We start from the raw sequence: 21,079 nt of genomic DNA on the forward strand, positions 1-21,079 counted from the left end.
AGCCCTTTCTCTCGTAGATCTCATAGACTTACCTAATTCCTTCAGAGCCACTTTTTATGGAGATGATCTTTTCTTACCCTCTTACTTTGTCAAAGCTCTCTTTGTAGGAGCTCCTTCGCCCCTACTCACCATTGACAATGCTTCTGTTACTCCGCTTCATTTCATAATTTCCCAATGCAAACCAAATCGTCCCCCTTCTAAAGAAGCCTACACTAGACGTTAATGACCTTGTTAGCTACCAGCCTATCATTCAGATACCCGTCATCAGCAAGATCATTGGAACGCCAGTCTACCCTCAACACTAGGGAAACATCAGTGCCAGCCATCAACTACACCACTTTCAATCTGCCGTCAGATTTCAGACGCTCACCCCCAGTCACTATTAGATCTGGTTTGAATCTATTATTGTTCTTTAGCTCACTATCCCACCCCAGTTCCGACCCAGCCATATGCCAATCAGTCTTGACTCTATTCCTTATAAGGAACAGTCCAGCCTGAACTGCCAAGCCAGGTTTTCCTGGACTCGATAAGTGCATTCCAGGGACCTGTTTTGGGGTAACACCTCATCAAATCAAATCAAAAAACCATTTATAGAGCGCGCTACTCACCCGTGAGGCGCTGAAGGGGGGGGGGTGATACTACTGCTCGAAAAGCCAGGTCTTGAGGGGTTTCCTGAAGGAGAGATGGTCCTGGGTCGTTCGTAGGTGTGCGGGGAGGGCGTTCCATGCTTTGGCCGCCAGGTAGGAGAATGACCTTCCTCCGGTGGTGGTTCTGCGAATCCGTGGGATGAGGGCGAGGCTGGCGGAGCGGAGCTGGCGGGTGGGAGTGTGGAACGAGAGGCGGCTGTTGAGGTATTCGGGGCCCATGTCTTGGAGTGCTTTGTGTGCGTGGGTGAGGAGCCTGAATGTGATCCTCTTGTTGACGGGGAGCCAGTGCAGGTTTCTCAGGTTGGCGGATATGTGGCTGTGGCGAGGGATGTCGAGGATGAGTGGTGCGGAGGCGTTCTGTATGCGTTGTAGTCGTTTCTGAAGTTTGGCGGTGGTTCCTGCGTATAGGGCGTTTCCGTAGTCCAGTCGGCTAGTGACGAGGGCCTGGGTGACCGTCTTTCTGCTTTCGGTAGGGATCCACCGGGAGATCTTTCGGAGCATGCGTAGGGTGTTGAAGCATGATGACGAGACGGCGTTGACTTGCTTGATCATCGTGAGGGACGAGTCCAGGATGAATCCCAGGTTGCGTGCGTTATCCGAGGGTGTTGGTGTGGTGCCCAGCTCGGTGGGCCACCAGGAGTCGTCCCAGGCGGAAGGGGATTGTCCGAGGATGAGGACCTCCGTCTTGTCTGAGTTCAGCTTCAGGCGGCTGAGCTTCATTCATTCTGCGACGTCTTTCATTCCTTCCTGTAGGTATGTTTTGGCGGTGGCTGGGTCTTTGGTGAGGGAGAGTATCAGCTGGGTGTCGTCGGCGTAGGAGATGATGTTGATGTTGATGTTGTGTTTGCGTGCGATGGCTGCGAGGGGGCTCATGTAGATATTGAAGAGGGTTGGGCTGCGCGAGGATCCCTGGGGTACGCCGCAGATGATCTCAGTGGCTTCTGAGCTGAAGGGAGAGAGGCGGACTCTCTGGGTTCTGTTAGAGAGGAACGAGGTGATCCAGTCCAGGGCCTTTCCTCGGATCCCAGTGGTGAAGAGGCGGGTTATTAGGGTGTGATGGCATACGGTATCGAAGGCTGCCGAGAGGTCCAGGAGGATGAGGGCGGTTGTTTCTCCGTTGTCCATCAGGGTCTTGATGTCGTCGGTGACCGCGATGAGGGCGGTTTCGGTGCTGTGGTTGGCTTGAAATCCGGACTGGGATGGGTCGAGTGAGTTGTTTGCCTCGAGGAAAGCAGTCAGCTGTTTATTGATGGTTTGAAGCGTGGGGCCGGGGGGGTCAAGGGGCGCAAGGAGAAGCCAAGGGAGTCAGGGGGAGAACAGTGAACAGCACGATGAACCAGACAGAATACCATCAGCCAGGCTAGCTTGAATCAAGTGGCAAAGTGAGCAAGGGACCCACGTCCGGGCATACCCTGCCAACTTAGGGCAAACAAAGCAAACGCAAGGAGACGATGGACTGAGTGCAGAAACATTTCAGACACTCACCCCAAGTCACTATTAGATCGGAGTAAAATCCACCATCGTTCTTTAGCTCACTGTGCCACCTCAGTTCAGATCCAGACATATGCAAAGCAGTCTTGACCCTGTTCCTCAAAGGCAACAGTACAGCCCGAATTGGCAAGCCAGGTCTTCCCTGGATAAAACAAGCTTCCTAAGACCGGTTTCGGGGGTACCACCTCTCACCAGCCAGGCTAGCTTGAATCCAGTGGCAAAGTGAGCAAGGGACCCATGCCTGGCAATACACTGCCAACTTGGGGCGAATAAAGCAATCACAAGGAGACAATAGAAACAAGCTACCTTACACATCGTAGGCAGCACCCTCATGACCACTGATGAAGATGACCTCTGCTTCCTGATATTGCTGGATCTCTCCGCTTCCTATGATACTGCCAACCACCCCACCCTCATCCTGAAATCTCGAATGAGAGTTAATGGAAACATCCTTCCGTGGTTCTCCTTCTATCTTTTCAACCAACACAAATTTGTTCACTTGGGCATCTCCATGTCGCAAAAGGTCCCTGTAGCCAGGTGTGTGTTCCAGAGCTCCATGTTGTCCCCTGTCATCCTAAACCATTATAGAGATAACTGCTTAAAACATTCCCAGTAGGTCATTGATAAACAAATCTACTTAAGACTCCTCTGCTCCAGAATCCAGTTCCTTAAATACTGCCTGCACCTCATCTAGACTTTGATGGCTCATAACCTACCTGAAGCTTGACCCCACCAAGATTTTGTTTTTGTTATTTGCCTTGAAAAACAAATAAGAAATAGTACAAACCTGGCTCACTGACTTGAACTTTGACGGCTTTAAACCCCAACTTCAACCCAGTGCCAAGTCACTTAGAATCATCCGGGACACCAATCACACTCTTAAGGAATACATTGTCAAAGAAACAGACTGACTGTACTGAAGAAAGTGACAATGTTCCTCTCAGAAATTTCCAGAACTTAAGATCTGGTGTTAAAGCCCTTGTACTCCTGTGTTTGGATGGTGGCAATGCCTATCTGATGGGGACTTCTAGCTACAGATTCGTCACCTTTGAATTTTCCAGGCGTCAGGCTGGATCCGGAAACTTTTGCTGAGCAATACCCCTTGCGCCCGACATCAGGTGGCTCCATTCGGTTCCGCGTGACGTCGTAGGCGCCGGTAGCGTCTGTTATGACGCTGCAGTGCCTACATAGACGCCACCCAGGACAGTTCTTTTCTTTCCACGCCAGTTAAGCGCCCATCCGGGAAGAGCTACCCCTCTGCCTATTTTTGGCAGGCTTTTTTCTTGACTTTTGTCGACATTTTTGAGTACGACTTTGTGTGCGAGGGATGTCTGGTAGGAAGACCGGTTTTAAACCATGCAGGACTAGTTTCTGCATGATGTCGGTTACCGAGCCCCACCGCATATGTCTGTGGTGTCCTGAACGTGTTTTTCGAAGTTGTGTTCAGCATGTCGGGCGATGGCTCCGAAGACCTTGAGGGAGCAGGTGATGAAGTTGCTTGCGGCCCGGCAGTCGACACCGCTAAGCGAGACTTCGAGGAGGTTACGGTCCCGTTCGAGGAAGAAAAGGTTGCGGGATTGCTCAACGAGCCCTAAGTCCTCTTTCTCCCATTCAAGGTCATCTGGACACTCGGGGAAGAGGCACAAGAAGAAGAAGAAGTCCAAACGGACTTCGACTTCACCTCAACTGGCGTCCGTCGTCGAGAGAGGTTAGGAGTACCGATGCTCTAGGCACGGTTCTACGGAGCCAGAGCCTGAGTCTACTTCACGCCTCCTTTCCTTTCCAGGAGCCGAAGCGACTCCCGCTCAAATGAAAGATTTTTACGAGGCCATGCGCTGCATATTTGAGTGGAACAACCCCGTTGGTGAGCCCTCAGGCCCGCTGGGTTGGATGGGGCCCCATCGGGATCAACGCCTAAGGCTTCGGCCACAGTGCCGGTGGGGCCTCAGGCATCCCATCCCGGATCCGGTTTGATGCTGGTCGTGCCAATGCGACCTTCCACGGCGTCGAAGTCTGTGCCTGCGACGTCGCTGGCGCAAGCCCCTTCCTCATCCTTGACGATACAGAGCCGGAATGGCGGAGAGCGAAGCCGATTCCGATGTTGACAGAACCCAGGGGCTCTATGTTGTTGACTGAGCACTTTGTGGATGTGCTGGGCTCAGAAGAGGAATGGTAGGAGTTTGGAGACCCATTCGAGAACCAGGATGTCTCTGAGGAGACTATGGACTGGTATGGGGAACTTGGGGAAGCCAGTGGTCTGAATACATCCCCAGACACTGGAATGTTGTCTCCACCTATAGTGGCTACGGAGGAGGAGGCGTCCTATTCCATGGTGGTTAAGAGGGCCGCTAAGGTCCTTGGACTGGAGCTGCCCTCAGTGCAGGTCAGGACTAATCTCCTGACCAAAGTGCTTCAACCTGGGGCTTCCACCTCTGAACCCCCTTTGCCCTTTAATGAGGCGCTAACGAAAGTCCTTCTAGGAACATGGTCCAAGCCTAGCACAGAGGCTTCTGTGAATAGGACGTTTGCATGCCGCCATCGCCCAGCCCTGGGCGACCCAAAGTTCCTCAGCCAACACCCCACCCCAGAAAGTTTGGTGGTGCAAGCCTCTACTTCCCAGGGCGCATTCCCTTCCGCCCCTCCGGATACGGAACCCAAGGGACTGGACTCATTCGGGAAGATGTTTTCTTCCTCCAGTTTGGCATTGCAGTCGGTGAATACCGCATGCTTATTGGGCTGTTTCTCCCATTCTCTTTGGGGAAACGGTTGCAGAGGTGCTGCCACAAGTCCCGGAGGAGGCCCAAGCTGTGCTCTCCCAAGCTGTCAAGGACGGGAGAGACGCAGCAAATTTCGCTTTACAGTGTGGTTTGGATACGACCGATTCACTGGGCCTTGAGGCGCCATGCCTGGCTTCGTACAACTAGCTTCTCGGGGGATGTCCAGTCCAATTTGATGGACATACCCTTTGATGGAACCCGCCTTTTTGGGGAAAAGGCAGACTCTGCCCTGGTCAGGTTCAAGGACTCTCGAGCTACGCCTGATCCTTGGGCCTCTCCTCCACTCCTTGTGGCCAGTCTTCCTTTTGTGGCAACAGGTGTGGTTTCCAGTCGCGTCAGCCCTATCCTAGCCACCATCCCTCTCAGACTACCCAAGCTGTGAGTGGACGTGGACGCGGTTCCTTCTGTCCTCGGAATGGAGGCCAGAAATCATCAGCCACACTGCCCCCAGCAGCCACTGCCTCAAAGCACTCCTAGGCTGATTCTGCAGGACCACACTACCCCAGTGGGTGGGAGAATTGGTCTTCTCCCCCGCTGGAGATCTATAACAACAGCAGATCGTCCAGGAGAGCTATTCTCTTCCTTTCCTTTCCTCCTGCTATTCCGCCAACTCAGGAACGGCTGTAGGAGGATCATTTGAAGTTGCTCCAAGAGGAAGTTACAGCTCTGTTGGCCATGGGAGCTATAGAAAGGGTCCCAGCTTCAGAAGTAGGTGATGGCAGTTATTCTCGCTAATTTCTGATTCTGAAGAAGAACAAGGGGCTTCAGCCCATTTTAGATCTTTGGTGCGTCAAAAAGGAGAAATTCAAAATGCTCACATTGGCTCAGGTCTTGCCTGCCCTAGACGGCTCAGGTCTTGCCTGCCCTAGACCAAGGAGACTAGATGGTGGCGTTGGACCGGCAGGATGCATATTTTCACATTCCCATCCTGATGGGCCACAGGCGTTACCTGCGTTTCAAGGTAGGTCACAAGCTCAATGAATAGGGGACATAAAATCGACGAACAGTAAGGAAATTTAAACAAGTAATGTATGATTTCTTAGTATATCGGTTATGTATCCGTAAACTTTAATGGTATGTAATTAATATTAACAGTTATAAAATGGCAATAAAAATGTAAAAAAAAAAAGTAGGCCACGAGCACTTTCAGTTTACCATGCTCCCCTATGGCCTTACCAGTGCCCCTAGGGTGTTCACCAAGGTGATGGCGGGGGTTGCAGCTCATCTGCGCAGGTTAGGGATTTCAGTCTTCCCCTACCTAGACGACTGGCTGTTGAAGGCGCCCTCGCACTCAGATAGTCATCTCCCATCTTCAGACTACGGCGGACCTCTTGCATTCGCTGGGGTTCTCTATAAACGTGCCGAAGTCACACCTGAATCCTTCTCAGACGCTCCCTTTCATCGGAGCAGTTCTAGACACCGTGCAGTTTTGGGCTTATCCTCCCAAGCAGCGAGTCCAGGATATTCAGGTTATGATTCCAATAAGACACCCCAGGTGGCGTATGCGGGCTCTGCAGTGGGACTTGAATTTCCAGTGGGCACAGCATCGGGGAAGTCTCACCGACGTGGTTCAGATCTCGGAAGGAACTGCAAAGGATCTGCAGTGGTGGTTAACGGACCGCGATTGGGTCAACGGCAGACCTCTCTCCCTTCCTCAACCAGATTTCACAGTCGTGACGGAGCGTTGCTTCTGGGATGGGGGCCACATGGGAGAGGCCACTGGTCTCCGGTGGAGACAGGGCTCCATATAAACTTGTTGGAGCTTCGAGTGATTCGGTTGGCATTGAAAGCATTTCTTCCCTCTTTCAAGAGAAAGTTAGTGCAGGTGTTCACGGACTACAATACCACCATGTGGTACTGCAACAAGCAAGGCGGGGTGGGGTCGTGGACCCTTTGTCGAGAGGCCCTGCATCTCTGGGCATGGTTGGAACAGCAAGGCATAACCCTGATGATTCAACACCTGGCAGGTTCTCTGAATGCCAGGATGGACAATCTCAACCGTCGATGCCTTCAGGATCACGAATGGCGTCTCCAGTCGGAGGTGGCACAAGGTCTCTTTCAGCAGTGGGAAGAACATTGGTTAGATTTGTTCTCCTCCAAAGAGAACGCGCAATGTCAGCAGTACTGCGTGCTGGCGGCTATCACTCGGTGACGGGTTTTGTTGCAAGTGGAGCTCAGGCCTGTTGTATTTCCGCCCATACCACTCCTGCCCAGGGTTCTGAAGAAGATCAGGAGCAACCAGGCCCAAATCATCCTTGCGGCGCCGGACTGGGCTTCCGGGTCCTCGTAACGGGATTCCGGCTCCGGCGGACACACCGCCTTCCCCGCGTAGCCGGCCATTTGAATGCGAGGGCCGGATGGAGTCGTGGCTGGTGTTGTCTGCAAGCCTGTAACGCTAACCTCATTTCCGGCGTGGTCCCGTCCGGCGGCCATCTTGGGTTGGGTGGGTCGGCGAATCCCTCACAATCCCTCCTAAGAAGAAGGCCATGGCTACCAGCCCTGTTTATCCTACCCCACAACCCTCTCCTCCTCCACCATCTTCTCCTCAGTTAATTGAAGATACCTTGCATATAACACCTCAGCGATCTCCACATACAAACCCAGATAGAGATCATTATGATGATGTTAAAACTCATTTGTCTGTAGACCCATTGAATGACTTCACCATTGACCCTCCAGTGGACAATGACCTAGACCTTTACCCTACAAAGCCATCGCCACCAGACGATAGTATGGCTTATCAACACTTCATTGCTAGACCAGCACAGTATCACGGGGTGACCTTACATAGAGAGACATTAGAGGAGGCCTTTTTTATTTGAAACACTCGAGTCCACACAGAGGTCTAGTGAAACACTCCTATGCTTAAATGCATGATAAGACATGCAGACGTTATCTTTAAAGACTGTGTCAGAGCAAGTATTTTAACTCCAAGAGTAGATACAAATATAAACCTTAACTATCAGAGCCTGTATTTATTAAAGTACAATTACCCCTGGACGCCCTAGTAGTGTCCACTGCTCGTAAAAAACGAATTCACAAACGTCTGGGAATGCACCTCCCACATACAAGGAATTTAAACTTATAGATGCCTCAGGAAAACGAGTAGCTCTTCAAGCTGCTACCCACTGGTGCATCGCAAACACACAGGGCCTACTAGATAGGTACGACAGTGCACACTGGGATGTAATGGAGCAACTGCTCCAATATCTCCCAGATGAATATAAAACTAAAGCACAGCAGGTAGTTGAAGAAGGGAAACTCCTCTCAAACTCCTCAATCAGATGTGCTGTAGGTGCAGCTGGCACTGCAGCTAGAGAGATCAATTTCAGCATTCTCCTTAGGAGGCATGCATGGCTTAGAATCTAAGGGGTTTAGGCCGGAAGTTCAACAGTCTATTTTGGACAGCCCCTTTGACAAGGAACACCTGTTTGGTCCTGTAGTCGACCAGTCTTTATAGAAAATGAAAAGGACACTGAAGTAGTAAAATCCATTTGAGCGCTCCAGTCCCCATCTAATAGAGGCTCCTTTTGTTGCTCATTTTAGAGAGCAGGTCCAAAACAACTTCTTCAGACCCAAATGCTTCCTCTTATAAAGGCAACAATCAATCCTCTCCCTCTAGAGGTTTCTATAGAGGAGGGTATAGAGGAAACAATTCCAAAGGTAGGGGTAAAGGCACCACACCGCATAACACCCCTTCCCCTAATAAACAGAGACTTGCACACACTTCCCCCCAATCACTTAACACCTGTCAGGGGAAGACTTCAGCAGTTTTTCCCCATTTGGCAATCTACAACAACTGATCAATGGGTGCTCAACCTTATCCAACATGGTTATTGCCTGAAGCTCACCACCAATCATTCCACCTCGTGTTCACAAACTGTCGTCAGACCACTTACAGTTACTCAAATAAGAAGTGCAATCTCTCTTAGAAAAAGGAGCCATAGAACCAGTTCCTTTACAATATCAAGGTTCCGGGGTTTATTCTTTATTTTCTGATCCCCAAAAAGGACAGATCATTGAGACCAATTTTGGATCTCCGAGAGTTAAACTAGTACATACTGTCAGAACATTTCCATATGGTAACGCTTGTACTGGGCCTTCTACTTCTACAGCAAGGCGATTTTATGTCCATGCTGAACTTAAAAGATGCATATTTTCACATTCCATTCATCCAGCTCATCGCAAAGATTCCAGGTTTGTGATAGCAAGCAAACACTATCAGTTCAAAGTACTCCCATTCGGAGTAACTACTGCTCCCCGAGTGTTTTTAAAATGTCTAGAAGTAAGTGTTAGCTCATCTCAGGAGACAGCAAATTCATGTGTTTCTGTACCTAGACGACTGGCTCATCAAAGCCAGCACACACCAAAAGTGTTTACAACACACTCAGACCACGCTACACCTACTCCACAAATTGGGTTTCATGGTCAATATTCTGAAGTCTCACCTACAGTTTTCCCAGATACAATCCTATCTAGGAGCCACTCTCAACACTAACACAGCTCTAGCCCCCCCCAATGCAGCCAGGATTTCCAGTTTCCAAACTCTACTGCTGCAGTTCCAAACCAGCCAAACCTTCCCAGCCAGAACTTTCCTGCGGCTACTAGGAATGATGGCGTCATGCATTGCAATAGTGCCTCATGCAAGACTACACATGCGCCCACTACAAGAATGCTTATCACGTCAGTGGAATCAGTCACCGTGTCAGTTAACCGATCTAGTGTTGATAGACAGCCGCACCCATCGCTTTCTGCAGTGGTGGAACCCACAACATTTATCGTAATGGCGGCAATTCATTAACCCTGTTCCACAACTTGTGCTAACAGCAGACACATCTCTCCCTGGTTGGGGAGCACATCTCCATCATTACGCAATTCAGGGTCTCTGGAATGACAAACACAAATGACTCCACATCAATTATCTAGAGCTTCTAGCAGTATTTCTAGTGCTAAAAGCTTTTCAGTCTCATCTCACACACAAAGTTGTCCTAGTCTGCACGGACAACATGATAGCCATGTACTATGTACAAAAACAGGGTGGGACACACTCTCTCCAACTGTCTCAGACAATTTGGAAATGGGCAACCCATCATAAGATTCACCTTCTGGCAGAACACCTCCCAGGAGTAAACAATCAAATTGCTGACCTCCTCAGCAGAAGGAGACAACAAATACATGAGTGGGAACTTCATCCCCAAGTTCTCCTTCCATACTTTCAACAATGGGCATATCCTTAATTTGCCTACGCTTTTCCACTTCTCCCTCTCCTTCCATTTCTGGTTCAGAAGCTCGGGCGAACATCCCTCACACTAATTCTAGTAGCTCCCACATGAGCCCGTCAACCATGGTACACCACCCTGTTAGAGCTCTCAGTAGTTCCTCATCAAACGCTACATCTCACCTCCAGTCTCCTCCCTCAGAACCATGGAAAAATCAAGCATCTAAATCCCAAGGAGCTCGACTTAGCGATTTGGCTGCTGAAGTCATAGAGTTTGGATATTTAAATTTGCCACCAGACTGTATGACTATTCTGAAGGAAGCAAACAAACCCACTACCAGAGCTTGCTATGCAGCAAAATGGAAACAATTTATTGTCTACTGTAATAACAGCAACATTCTACCTCTAGATGCTTCAGTTCAGAACATTGTTGGTTACCTTCTGCTACTACAGCAATGTGGGCTAGCTTACACATCAATTTGGTTGCATCTAGCAGCAGTAGTCGCCTATTTGCAAAACAGACAGCATTTGTCTTTGTTCAAAGTTCCTGTCATTAATGCTTTTATCGAAGGCTTACATAGAGTAATTTCACCGAGAATTCCCGCTGCACCAGTGTGGAATCTTAATGTTGTACTTACAAGACTTATGGGCCCTCCCTTTGAACCACTTCACAAGTGTCCTTTACAGTTTCTCTCATAGAAGGTTGCATTCCTCATTACAATAATTTCATTAAGGAGAGTTGGTGAGCTACAAGCATTACCCTTAGAAGAACCCTTCTTTTAACTCCATAAAGACAGGGTCGTTCTTTGCACCAATCCCAGATTCCTTCCCAAAGTGGTTTCTGCTTTCCATATTAACCAATCAGTTGAGTTACCTGTGTTCTTTCCTCAACCTGATTCAGTAGCAGAACGGGCTTGTCACACATTTGACGTCAGAAGAGCTATATTGTATATTATCGAAAGAACAAAAGACTTTTGTAAAACAAAGCAGCTGGTTGTTTCATTTACACCACCTCACAAAAGCAATCCTATTTCTAAATCTGGCATTTCAAGATAGATTGTTAAGTGCATTCAAACTTGCTACGTAAAAGCTAAAAGAACTTTATCTATAAAGCCTAGAGCACATTCCTCTTGCAAAATAGGGGCATATATGGCCTTTTTTAGATAACATTCCTATAGGTGATATTTGTAAAGCAGCAACTTGGTCTACACCACACACGTTTACCAAACACTATTGTGTGGATTTATTAGCACGGCAACAGGCAAATGTAGGCCAAGCAGTGCTAAAGACAATCTTTCAGACAACTACAACATCTACTTGTTAGGCACCGCTTTGGGAGAATACTGCTATATAGTCTATGCAAAGCATGTGTATCTACAGCATACATGCCTCGAACAGATTGTCACTTACCCAGTAAGCATCTGTTCTTGGTATTTGCAGGCCTAGCCCTTATTTTGCAAAGCAAGGGATCACTGGTAAATTGAAGGTGGTGACCCGTCCCCCACTGGTACCTCGCATGGGTATTATCCATGATGGGATGGGCGCAGGCGGAGAATGCGGCACTGCATAGGAAATATGTGATGGGTCTTTGTAAATATCCAATTTCTGGTACCTGGGATGCGCTTCTGGAAAAGCTCTTTGTGGGTGCACCAGATGCAGACTATTCCTATTGAAGATTCCTGTGGACACCTCCCACCTTTCTCCTACACTATCACACGTCCTGGATGGTAGCTGCTGCTCTACCATCATATACTGACAGCCTGTGGTGCCCCCGGGGCTCCTCCCCTAGGGCTGCAGCTCTCACAGCAGTCCCTCTGTCACCTTGAGCGAGAGCAGGGTTTCTTTCTTTTCGTTAAATGAAAAAGGTAGGTACATTCCACCTAAATTTCACTAGGGGCCCAAAGCAATTATTTGGACGTGTGCAATCAGCCACCACATTCACCTTCTTAGGTGAAAGGGGGGAGGGTTATAGACACTTTCACAGTCCTCTTCAGCAGATGGCCCACCAATGGGAAACCATCACAAGGACTATAAAAAAAATGATTTCTCTGAGTGGGGGACCTTGAAGCTGTAAAAGGAAATGTTGGTCTAAGGTCATTGGATGCCCTATGACCGGGATCACATGTAAAAAGGCAAAAGCTAAAATGAAAGATTCTCTGGTTTGTCCAGGCGAGTACTTTTAATTATTTCTTGATTCATTTTTATAACGCGAAGCTGGGCTGTCAACTATGAGTTTATTGGATATTATTAAGACTCTTAAGCATAGAGCAGAAGGCAAAATAGGTAGGTTCTCAATAATTGTAATTGTGGACTTAAATGCCAAACTTGTAATATGTGACACTGTCTGACCCCTTCGCAGTGGAATCGTCAGTAGTGCCCGAATTTCTGGCTGATCACAGAGGATATTTACTTTTAAATCATTTGTATAAACCTTTGTAATTTGGCTGAAATAGGGGGACATCAAGGGACACATATTCCGACTTTTATGGGCTGGGGGCAAGGTAATATTATAGATTTCTTTTTATAAAGGGCTTTAGCCAATTGTGTAGCTGCTGAGGATACTGTAACCGGTGGATATAGTGACCCTAGCCCCATAGAAGTGATTTTTTAGCTTGCCATCAGGTGAGCAACCAACCTAATCGACAAGAGTTATAAATCTGACTGCCAAGGATAGAGATCTCAGTCTTCATTAGTAGCAGCTAAAGCTATCAAAGCAAATCTGTGTTGATTATACATTATCTCTTAAGTCATGTTGATCCACCTTGGAGGTTATTACCTCCTTCAAAAACTATAAATCCTTTATTACAATCGTGACCAACGCTCAGATATCATAAGGCCCAGTTGGTTTGATAAAGAATGTAGAGTTGCTAAGATGGCCTGTAACAGGACAAGAGACGCACACCCACTAGATTTGATAATATTAAGGTTTTATTTCCCCAATTTACTCCTTCTCCTCCTCTGTGACTGGACAAGAGACGCACACATATCGGCGCATCACACTTGGGGACCGAGCGGCTTCACCGGAACTGCCACATCCACTGACGCATCACCGCCACCACAGAAGGACGATCCTCTCATCCCTTCAACAAGCATAGAGGAACCTGGCGTAGTGGTTTCAAAATTAACGCATCGCGGCTTCAACGCTTGTCTTTGGAAACCAAAGCATCCCTATCAACATGTGTGTGAAATTAGCGCATCCCCTCATCTGCGGGAGTGACATTGACGCATCGACCCTGCATCTTGGGTTTGTAATCATGATCAAGGTATTATGTTACCCTGGCCCGTGTGGCTCCTGTGCCCAGCCTGCACTTCATTGCTTTCGGATTGAATTGTTGACTTAGCCACGGTCCGAAGTGACCTCAAGTAACCATCAAAGCGGCATTTTTCCCCTTATTATCTTAAAATTCATATCTCGACTTGTATTTATTGCACGTTTGTCATTTTGGTCTAATTTTACTCAAAGAAATATAATCTATTTTGCTAACCCTATGTGGAGTATATTTGTGATGTATTCATTGTGTTACTGTGTGTGTGTCAGTGTGTTGCTCAGATACTTGCCAAATTGCCTCTTTAGATAAACCTGACTGCTCTGTGTCAAGCCAGAAGGTGAGCACAGGTTGCACGTGGCAGCCTATCAGACCTGGTCTGGAAAGATTACATTGGCTACCTGTGATGCAAAGGGTTGCGTTCAAAACTGGATGTATTAACTTTAAAGCCCTACAGAATGCAGGCCCAAAATTTATCAAGAAACTTGTCTCTAGGTATAATCCCTCACTAAATCTTCGTTCTGCTCACAAAGCTCTTTTAGTTTTTCCGACTTTTAAGAAAAAACGCCTGGGTGGTAGCTGCTTTGACCATCTTGCAGCCACCTTTTGGAATTCGCTACCACTGCCTGTAAGGCAAAGTCGAGATCTCCTTGCCTTCAGACATTCTCTTAAGACTTGGCTTTTTAAACAGGCTTATTTCTAGGGTATTTTAGTTGTGTTATGTTCCCCTCCGACAGCGCCATGAAGCCTACGGGCGTACGTGCGCTTAATAAATAAATTTTAACATAACATATCTTCTAGTGTGTATCTAGCTTACCCTGACTAGAGTGGTGGTTCCTCCTTTGACAAAGTGCACACCTCTGCCAACCAGAAACTCCATTCCTAACATTATGTTTAGGTTTACATTTATTTTTCAAACAGCTCCTTGACCATTGGCCATCTTATCTTCTGTATTCCTTTGCAGTAATTTGTGTACATTAAGGCAAAGTGACTTTAGGGTAACTGATTTCCATACTAAGAGCAGGATAATGTGAGATAACTATAGATTAGGAACAAAATTCACCATTCATGTTATACTGACAGTTCACAAGAGATTCCATACTCCTTCTAAATGTATTAAATAACAAGGTACACCAGTGTATGCAACTGCACTCTGAAGTGCCCTTTGTTGTGTTCTACTGGATACATTCTAGTGTTTCGCAAGCCACTCCCTCGAGGGCTGGCCCATATATTCACCCCACACACATGCAACACAGGTGTCACCAGTTAGGTGTCCTGCCACTAAAGGAGCTCGAGTGCACGTGCTCGTGGCCATTACTAGTAACTATCATCACTGTGTTGGTGTCCGTCAGTTTCCACAGCATGTGGGACTAGAGCGCAGGATTTAACATTGGCGACAAAGCGGGTCTTTCCCCGCGTCTGCTGGTTTTTGCTGTTCCTCGCTTGGGGGCTGGTAGCCTATGTCAGAGGCACCCATCTACCGTTTGCCTGAATGTCCATTGACCGGAACTGAAAGCGGTGCCGCTTGCTGGATTTCGTGTGAGGACATGCACAGAGGGGTATGCCAGGGCCCCCGTGGTTGCTGGGCCTTGTGCCGTGTGAAGTGCCTGTGGCTGTCAATGTTCATCCCAGCGGGAGGGCGAATGTGAGACGGCACAGCAGGGCTTGCCCCGAAGAGGAGAGTGGACTCTACACTGCCGCTGCAGCCCTCTGTTGTGGAGGGGCAGAGGTGGGCCCAATGAGGTAGCATCATTTTCCACCCCTAGCAGCCTTCCTGATGCTAGTGGGAGCCTGCAAGGGCCCGTTGCTGTGCTCAGGCCGAGGCAGTAACTGCTATGACCAAGGAGTCCCCACCGAGCGGTGAGTGAGCCAGTAGCTGTGCCAGAGAAAGCAGCCTCACCTGTACTAAGCCTTGCGGCTGGAGCTCAGTATTGCCCTCAGGGGTGCCACAGTCCACTGCAAAAGGAGAGATGCTGTAGCCCAGGAAGTGGAGAGGTGGTCGAAACGCCACCTTGCGGCCACTCTACAACATCACACGCCCAGTAAGCGACTCGCTCATGCTGAAATGGTGGAACTATCAGCATGTTGATTGCTGTCCCTTCTGATAAAAACACACCACACTGTCTCGAGCTGAGCGTATCAGTGCGGTCTGCACTTCGGAGAGAGAGAGGACGCAAATCCGATTGTGGAATATACCATGGGAGTAAAGTGCTGCTCAGAAGGGAGACCGGAATGTTTACTTTACTCTGCGTTTCAGGGTGTGTTTTTTACCCTCCGAAACTGGGAGTTGCAGTGAGGAAAGAGTAAGCCCTCGGGAAGGTAGTGCTTTCATGGGGCAGGCTTCTGGAGGAGCTCTTCTCATTTCTTTTGTTGGTCACAGTGACTTTATGCTCGGAACCTCATTTCAATCTGTTATCCCTGGAGGAGTTTAGATCTGGTATAGGAATTCAGGTATTCAATCAAGTCATCAAATCTGATCCTCAGTAGAAAGTTGTGCTTTCACCCCATGGGATTGCATCAGTGCTGGGAATGCTTCAGTTTTGAGCAGATGGCAAGACGAAAAAGCAGCTGACGATGGTGATGAGGTACAATGTTCACGGAGTTGGTAAAATCCTGCCGAAGATCAACAAAATCCTTGTCTCGAAAAAGAATAAAGACATTGTTTTAAATGCCAATGGAGTGTTTTCGAAGAGTGGGTTTTAAAATGCAAGCTCTCTTCATGGCACGAAACAAAGAGGTGTTCCACAGCGAAGTCAGAAGTGTGGATTTTGGGGACAGCCGCGCAACACCGACCATAATAAACCAGTGGGTTCAAAACGAAACAAGGGGTATGATTGAAAGTCTGATTGCATCGAAGCTTATTGACCGCGCTCTAACCAGGCTCATCCTCGTCAATGCGTTGTATTTCAAGGGGCAATGCACATCCCGATTTCAACCTGAAACCTGTTTACCAAGTATGATGTTCCAGTTGTCTGTCTTCAGAAGTGGTTCAACAAGCACTCCCAGTGGTCTTCGCTGCAGTGTCATTGAGCTTCCTTACCATGGTTTCCAAATGGGTCTTTCGTCATTTCTAGAGAATGCTTTGTTTGTAGAGAATGATGAGTAGGCGGAAGGGGGATTACCTGCCATTTGTGAAGCACCAAGGAGTTTCCCACACTCCTAATGGCTTGCCACAACTGCAAAAAAGAGAAGGGAGCTCTGTACCTCCCACAGTGATCCAGAGTTGCCACCGGAATACTTTTATCAAGGGGAAGAAGGGTATGGAAGGCACTACAGAACAGATCCATCAACGTACACCTACCTCCACTACCGTCCCTGAAATGGCTGACGCACCTGGAAGACGCCCAGTCCTATTGACAGGACTGGACCGATAAGTGGTCCGTGACAGAAGAAGATGTATAGTCCAAGTGACATGACGGAGTGAGCAGGAGGTCCCTGTGAGAATGTATGGCCTGTCACGACATTTTGGAGCAGGTGTTGAGGATCGAGCATCATCATCAGGTGTTTATAATGGACTCCACCTGCGCTTCTGATGCACCTATGTTTAAACTATACAACATCAGTTGCCCCACAGCAAGAGTACGCTGGACCGACTAACATCGTTTAAGTGGACTGTCACTCAACTGACGCAAAGCTGAAAGGGCCAGACTTCATCCACACCGTGTTCGTGTCCAGATGTACCTTGTTAAAGTATGGACACACGCCAAGATGCCTAGGTGCTCCCAGCAGCACTTTTCCACCTCTGTCCTGCGGACTGCATCTCAGCACTGTGAGACTTTAGTTATTTTAGTTGTTTTCTCATTCCTTCTCGCAGGTTGGACTCTTGTTTGTTGTTTTTGTTTTTAATAAGATTTGGGAGGAATGTTGTGACCTGCTGGACACAGTCTAGTGTTTTGCCAGCCACACCCTCAAGGGCAAGGCCTATATGCTCACTCCACACCCATCCATCACAGGTGTCACCAGTTAGGTGCCCTGCCAATAAAGGAGCCCGAGTGCTCGTGGCCATTACTAGTAACTATCATCACTGTGTTTGGGTCCGTCAGTTTCCACAGCATGTGGGCCTAGAGCCCAGGATTTTTAACACCCTTGAGGCAACGTGTATTAGTCCACTAAAAAAACACACATAAATATAATTCGTGAGGTAAAGGTTGACATTTCACAGTATCTTTCAATTGCATTTCAAGCAAAAAAATGATGGCAAAAATCTACCTCTATTTAAACATTTGTATTTATTACAGGCAACAAAAAAACTCTTCCATTTCATTGTTTTTTGTTTCTCTGCAGGTACTTTCAGCTGCTTCTGCTGCAGGAGTTTCAGTGGCCTTTGGAGCTCCAATTGGGGGAGTTCTTTTTAGTTTGGAGGAGGTATGTATTAAAGAAGAGCAGAGTGCATTTTGAAACCGTAGATAAATATCGTAGGAGTTAGCAATAAGTTTGTCACTGAGCAGGTAGCTAAATACCTAAGCCTTTCTAATGGGCCGTAAACGGATTCTTTCAGCATGAAATGTTTGCAAAAATGCATTAGTTAGAATGTTTTAGGTTATAAATAGAGGTTTGAGGGATGTGTGATGCATGTAATGTGACCCGGAGAGTCAGGGGTTACAGCCCTAACCTGCAGTCATTTATCACTGCTTTCCTTGGATCACAATATTATTGCATCGCTATTGAAAGAACAGGTACACTCATTCAGTATTGTATTCTCTTGGGGTAGCCGAGACAAGCAGTGAAATCATATAAGATGGGGCAGATTTAAAGAGTCAACACAGAGTGACACACTAGATTAGTTAATACATTGTTTGGCCTGTCATTTCTTTACTTTTAAAAGGAAAGAACTTCAATAGCAGGTAAGTGAAAACCAGTGCATTTAAAAACAGGGACTACAAAGAAGTTAGAAGTCCAAGCAACCTAGGGGCTGAAGTTACATTTGTTCATCTGCTTATATCTCCCTTGTGCTAGGTGCTACATTTGCGGTTAACACTGATCCATGTACCCAAATTTAAATAATAGGGGATGCTTCGGGTCAACCTGGATGGGTTTGAAATTGTTCAGGCTTGGATCACAGCCAGTAGAGCAGTGGTGTCACACACGATACACTGTAACAACTAGTGCTATGGTATGTGTGGACCTCTGAATCAATGACAGTGATTTGAGAATGAGAAATGTCCTCAGCATTGTAGGTAGACAATATACCATACCCAGTGATACAAACAGTGGAAGACCATGTGCTCAACTAGGATTATCTCCATACCCCTAGCAACTAAAAAGAGAATTTCAATGGCTGAGGAATCAGTAAAACCTCCCCCAGCCAATGAAATAGACACCAGTGGTTGAAGAAAGCTATCTCAACTAGATATCAAAGAAAGTACGAAGGGTATGATGAGGGTTGGGAAGGGTGCAGGCTTATCCTTCTCGGTTCTCGAAGGCAATAGACCTTGGCTCTCTTTCAATGGATTAGGTACTTTTCTTGGGTTATGTTATGTTGTATGTTACTGACACACGGGTATCCTCATGCTGGTAAACAGGTGCTTTACAGACTGTCTGTGCAGTGTCTAGGTGAAGAGCCTCAGTTTCTTGCGTACTCTGGTACTGAGGAGGAGTCTCGGGTGGGGGGGAGGGGAGGTTATTCCAGGCTTTGGGGAGTGAGGTAGGGGAATGAATGACCACTGGCTTTAGTTCTACATATGTAGGGGACATGGGTAAGTAGGCAACTGGCTGAGTGGAGGTGTTTGATGGGTGTGTGGAAGATGCGATTGTTGGGGTTGGTAGGGCCAAGGTTATGCAGAGCTTTATAAGTTTGTGTGAGAAGTTTGAAGGGTGCACGTTTATGATCGAACAAAGCGATACAAAAGGGGATGATGGACGGAGCATTTGAGCAAATCAAACACTCACCCCCAGTCAACTGATCAGGGTTTAATCCATCACCATTCTTTAGCCCACTCAGCCACCCCAGTTCAGACATGGCCATTATGCAAATCAGTCTGACCCTGTGCCTCATGGGAACAGTCCAGCCCGAACTGCCAAGCCATGTCTTCCCTGGACCGGAAACAAGCATCCTGGGACCGGTTTCTGGCATTACAGCCGTCTTCAGCCGGGCTTGCTTGACTCCAGTGGCAAAGTGAGCAAGGGACTCATGTCTGAGCATACCCTGCCAACTTAGGGCGAACAAAGAAAAACCAAAGGTGGTGATGGACAGAGCGTTGACAATACAAACACTCACTCCCAGTCAACTGATCTGGGTTTAATCCATCACTGTTCTTTAGCTCACTCCGCCACCCCAGTTCAGACATGGCCATATGCAAATCAGCCTGACCCTGGGCCTCATGGGAACAGTCCAGCCCGAACTGCCAAACGGTGTCTTCCCTGGACAGGAATCAAGCTTCCCAGGACCGGTTTCTGGCATTACAGCTGTCTTCAGCCGGGCTTGCTTGACTCCAGTGGCAAAGTGAGCAAGGGACTCACGTCTGAGCATACCCTGCCAACTTAGGGCGAACAAAGAAAAACCAAAGGTGGTGATGGACGGAGCGTTGACAATACAAACACTCACCCCCAGTCAACTGATCTGGGTTTAATCCATCACCGTTCCTTAGCTCACTCCACCACCCCAGTTGATTTGCTCAAACGCTCCGTCCATCATCCCCTTTTGTATCGCTTTGTTCACCCTAAGTGTGGCAGGTATGCTCAGACGTGAGTCCCTTTCTCACTTGGCCACTGGATTCAAGATAGCCTGGCTGATGAGGATTGTGAATCCGAAATTTCAGCAATTGCAACAGCAATAATTTAATCTACATGCTGACCTGTATATGTTCCATTCGATATGTGGGCATGACAACCCGAAAAGTCCGCACAAGAATGTTAGAGCATAAGAGCTCTATTCGCTGCAAGAAGTCCCACACGAAACTCACAAGACATTTCTTGGAGAAACAGCATAATGAAACTGATTTCCAATGGGCTGTCCTTGAGAAGCCCTATATACCTGGACACATAAGTGATGTGTCGAGTTATCTTTTCTTAAAGGAACAAAAATGGATTTACAAGCTCCAGACAGATAAATGTGGATTAAACGATGATATTCCGTGGACCCTGCTATAGGGTTCCACCCTCGGGTTTAGCTTACCTCAGCATAAGCCCCCCGCTTTATATGAACTTATATATATTCTAATATGAACTGAGATATATACTTTTAGTTTATATATGGGTGTTATACTCTAACTAGTGTAACTATACAAGCGGTGGTGACATATGTTTCACCAACACAAAGAGGGCCGAGGCCAAGTATTGCTGCGGCATGCACTATTATGACTAACACACACTTTATAAATATGACCTTCAGAAGAAGTGTATGTGCATCGCAGGTGGAGTGGACTTTGTATCACTAATATTTCTCCATCTACCGTTAGCCGCTGTTTTTTGTAAATACACCGTTGGCGAGAACCAATATTGTAGATACAATGATTCTATACAGCAACACTTATAGTCTGGGTGACACGTTATATGGTCTATCCCTTAAAACAAAGTTAGGGTATTTAGATAATTGACTGGATAACATTCAGTATTGCTGCTGTCATCGGTATAGCAAACATACAATCACAATGGGCAAGACGACATCATCGTTCAGGTCAGATCTTTCAAGATCCCGTGAGACTTGTAATACAACATAGAACGTCCTGCAATGTAGAACGC

The 21,079-nt window shown here is 47.5% G+C and overlaps 1 protein-coding gene and 1 pseudogene across 5 annotated transcripts in view; both read left to right on the forward strand.

The window, feature by feature from the left end:
- The window catches only part of CLCN3 (chloride voltage-gated channel 3), a 509,534-nt gene that overhangs the window by 415,225 nt on the left and 73,230 nt on the right, over positions 1-21,079 (forward strand). For all 5 annotated transcript variants that reach the window (XM_078677053.1, XM_078677057.1, XM_078677054.1 and 2 more), the window contains one exon: positions 17,684-17,764. In XM_078677053.1, coding sequence (XP_078533179.1) covers positions 17,684-17,764 — 81 coding nt within the window. The remainder of the gene's footprint in view (positions 1-17,683; positions 17,765-21,079) is intronic.
- LOC144819156 (glia-derived nexin pseudogene) lies at positions 7,402-16,505 on the forward strand (annotated as a pseudogene).

The sequence above is a fragment of the Lissotriton helveticus genome, chromosome 2_1 (assembly GCF_964261635.1).
Source record: "Lissotriton helveticus chromosome 2_1, aLisHel1.1, whole genome shotgun sequence".
NCBI lineage: Eukaryota > Metazoa > Chordata > Amphibia > Caudata > Salamandridae > Lissotriton > Lissotriton helveticus.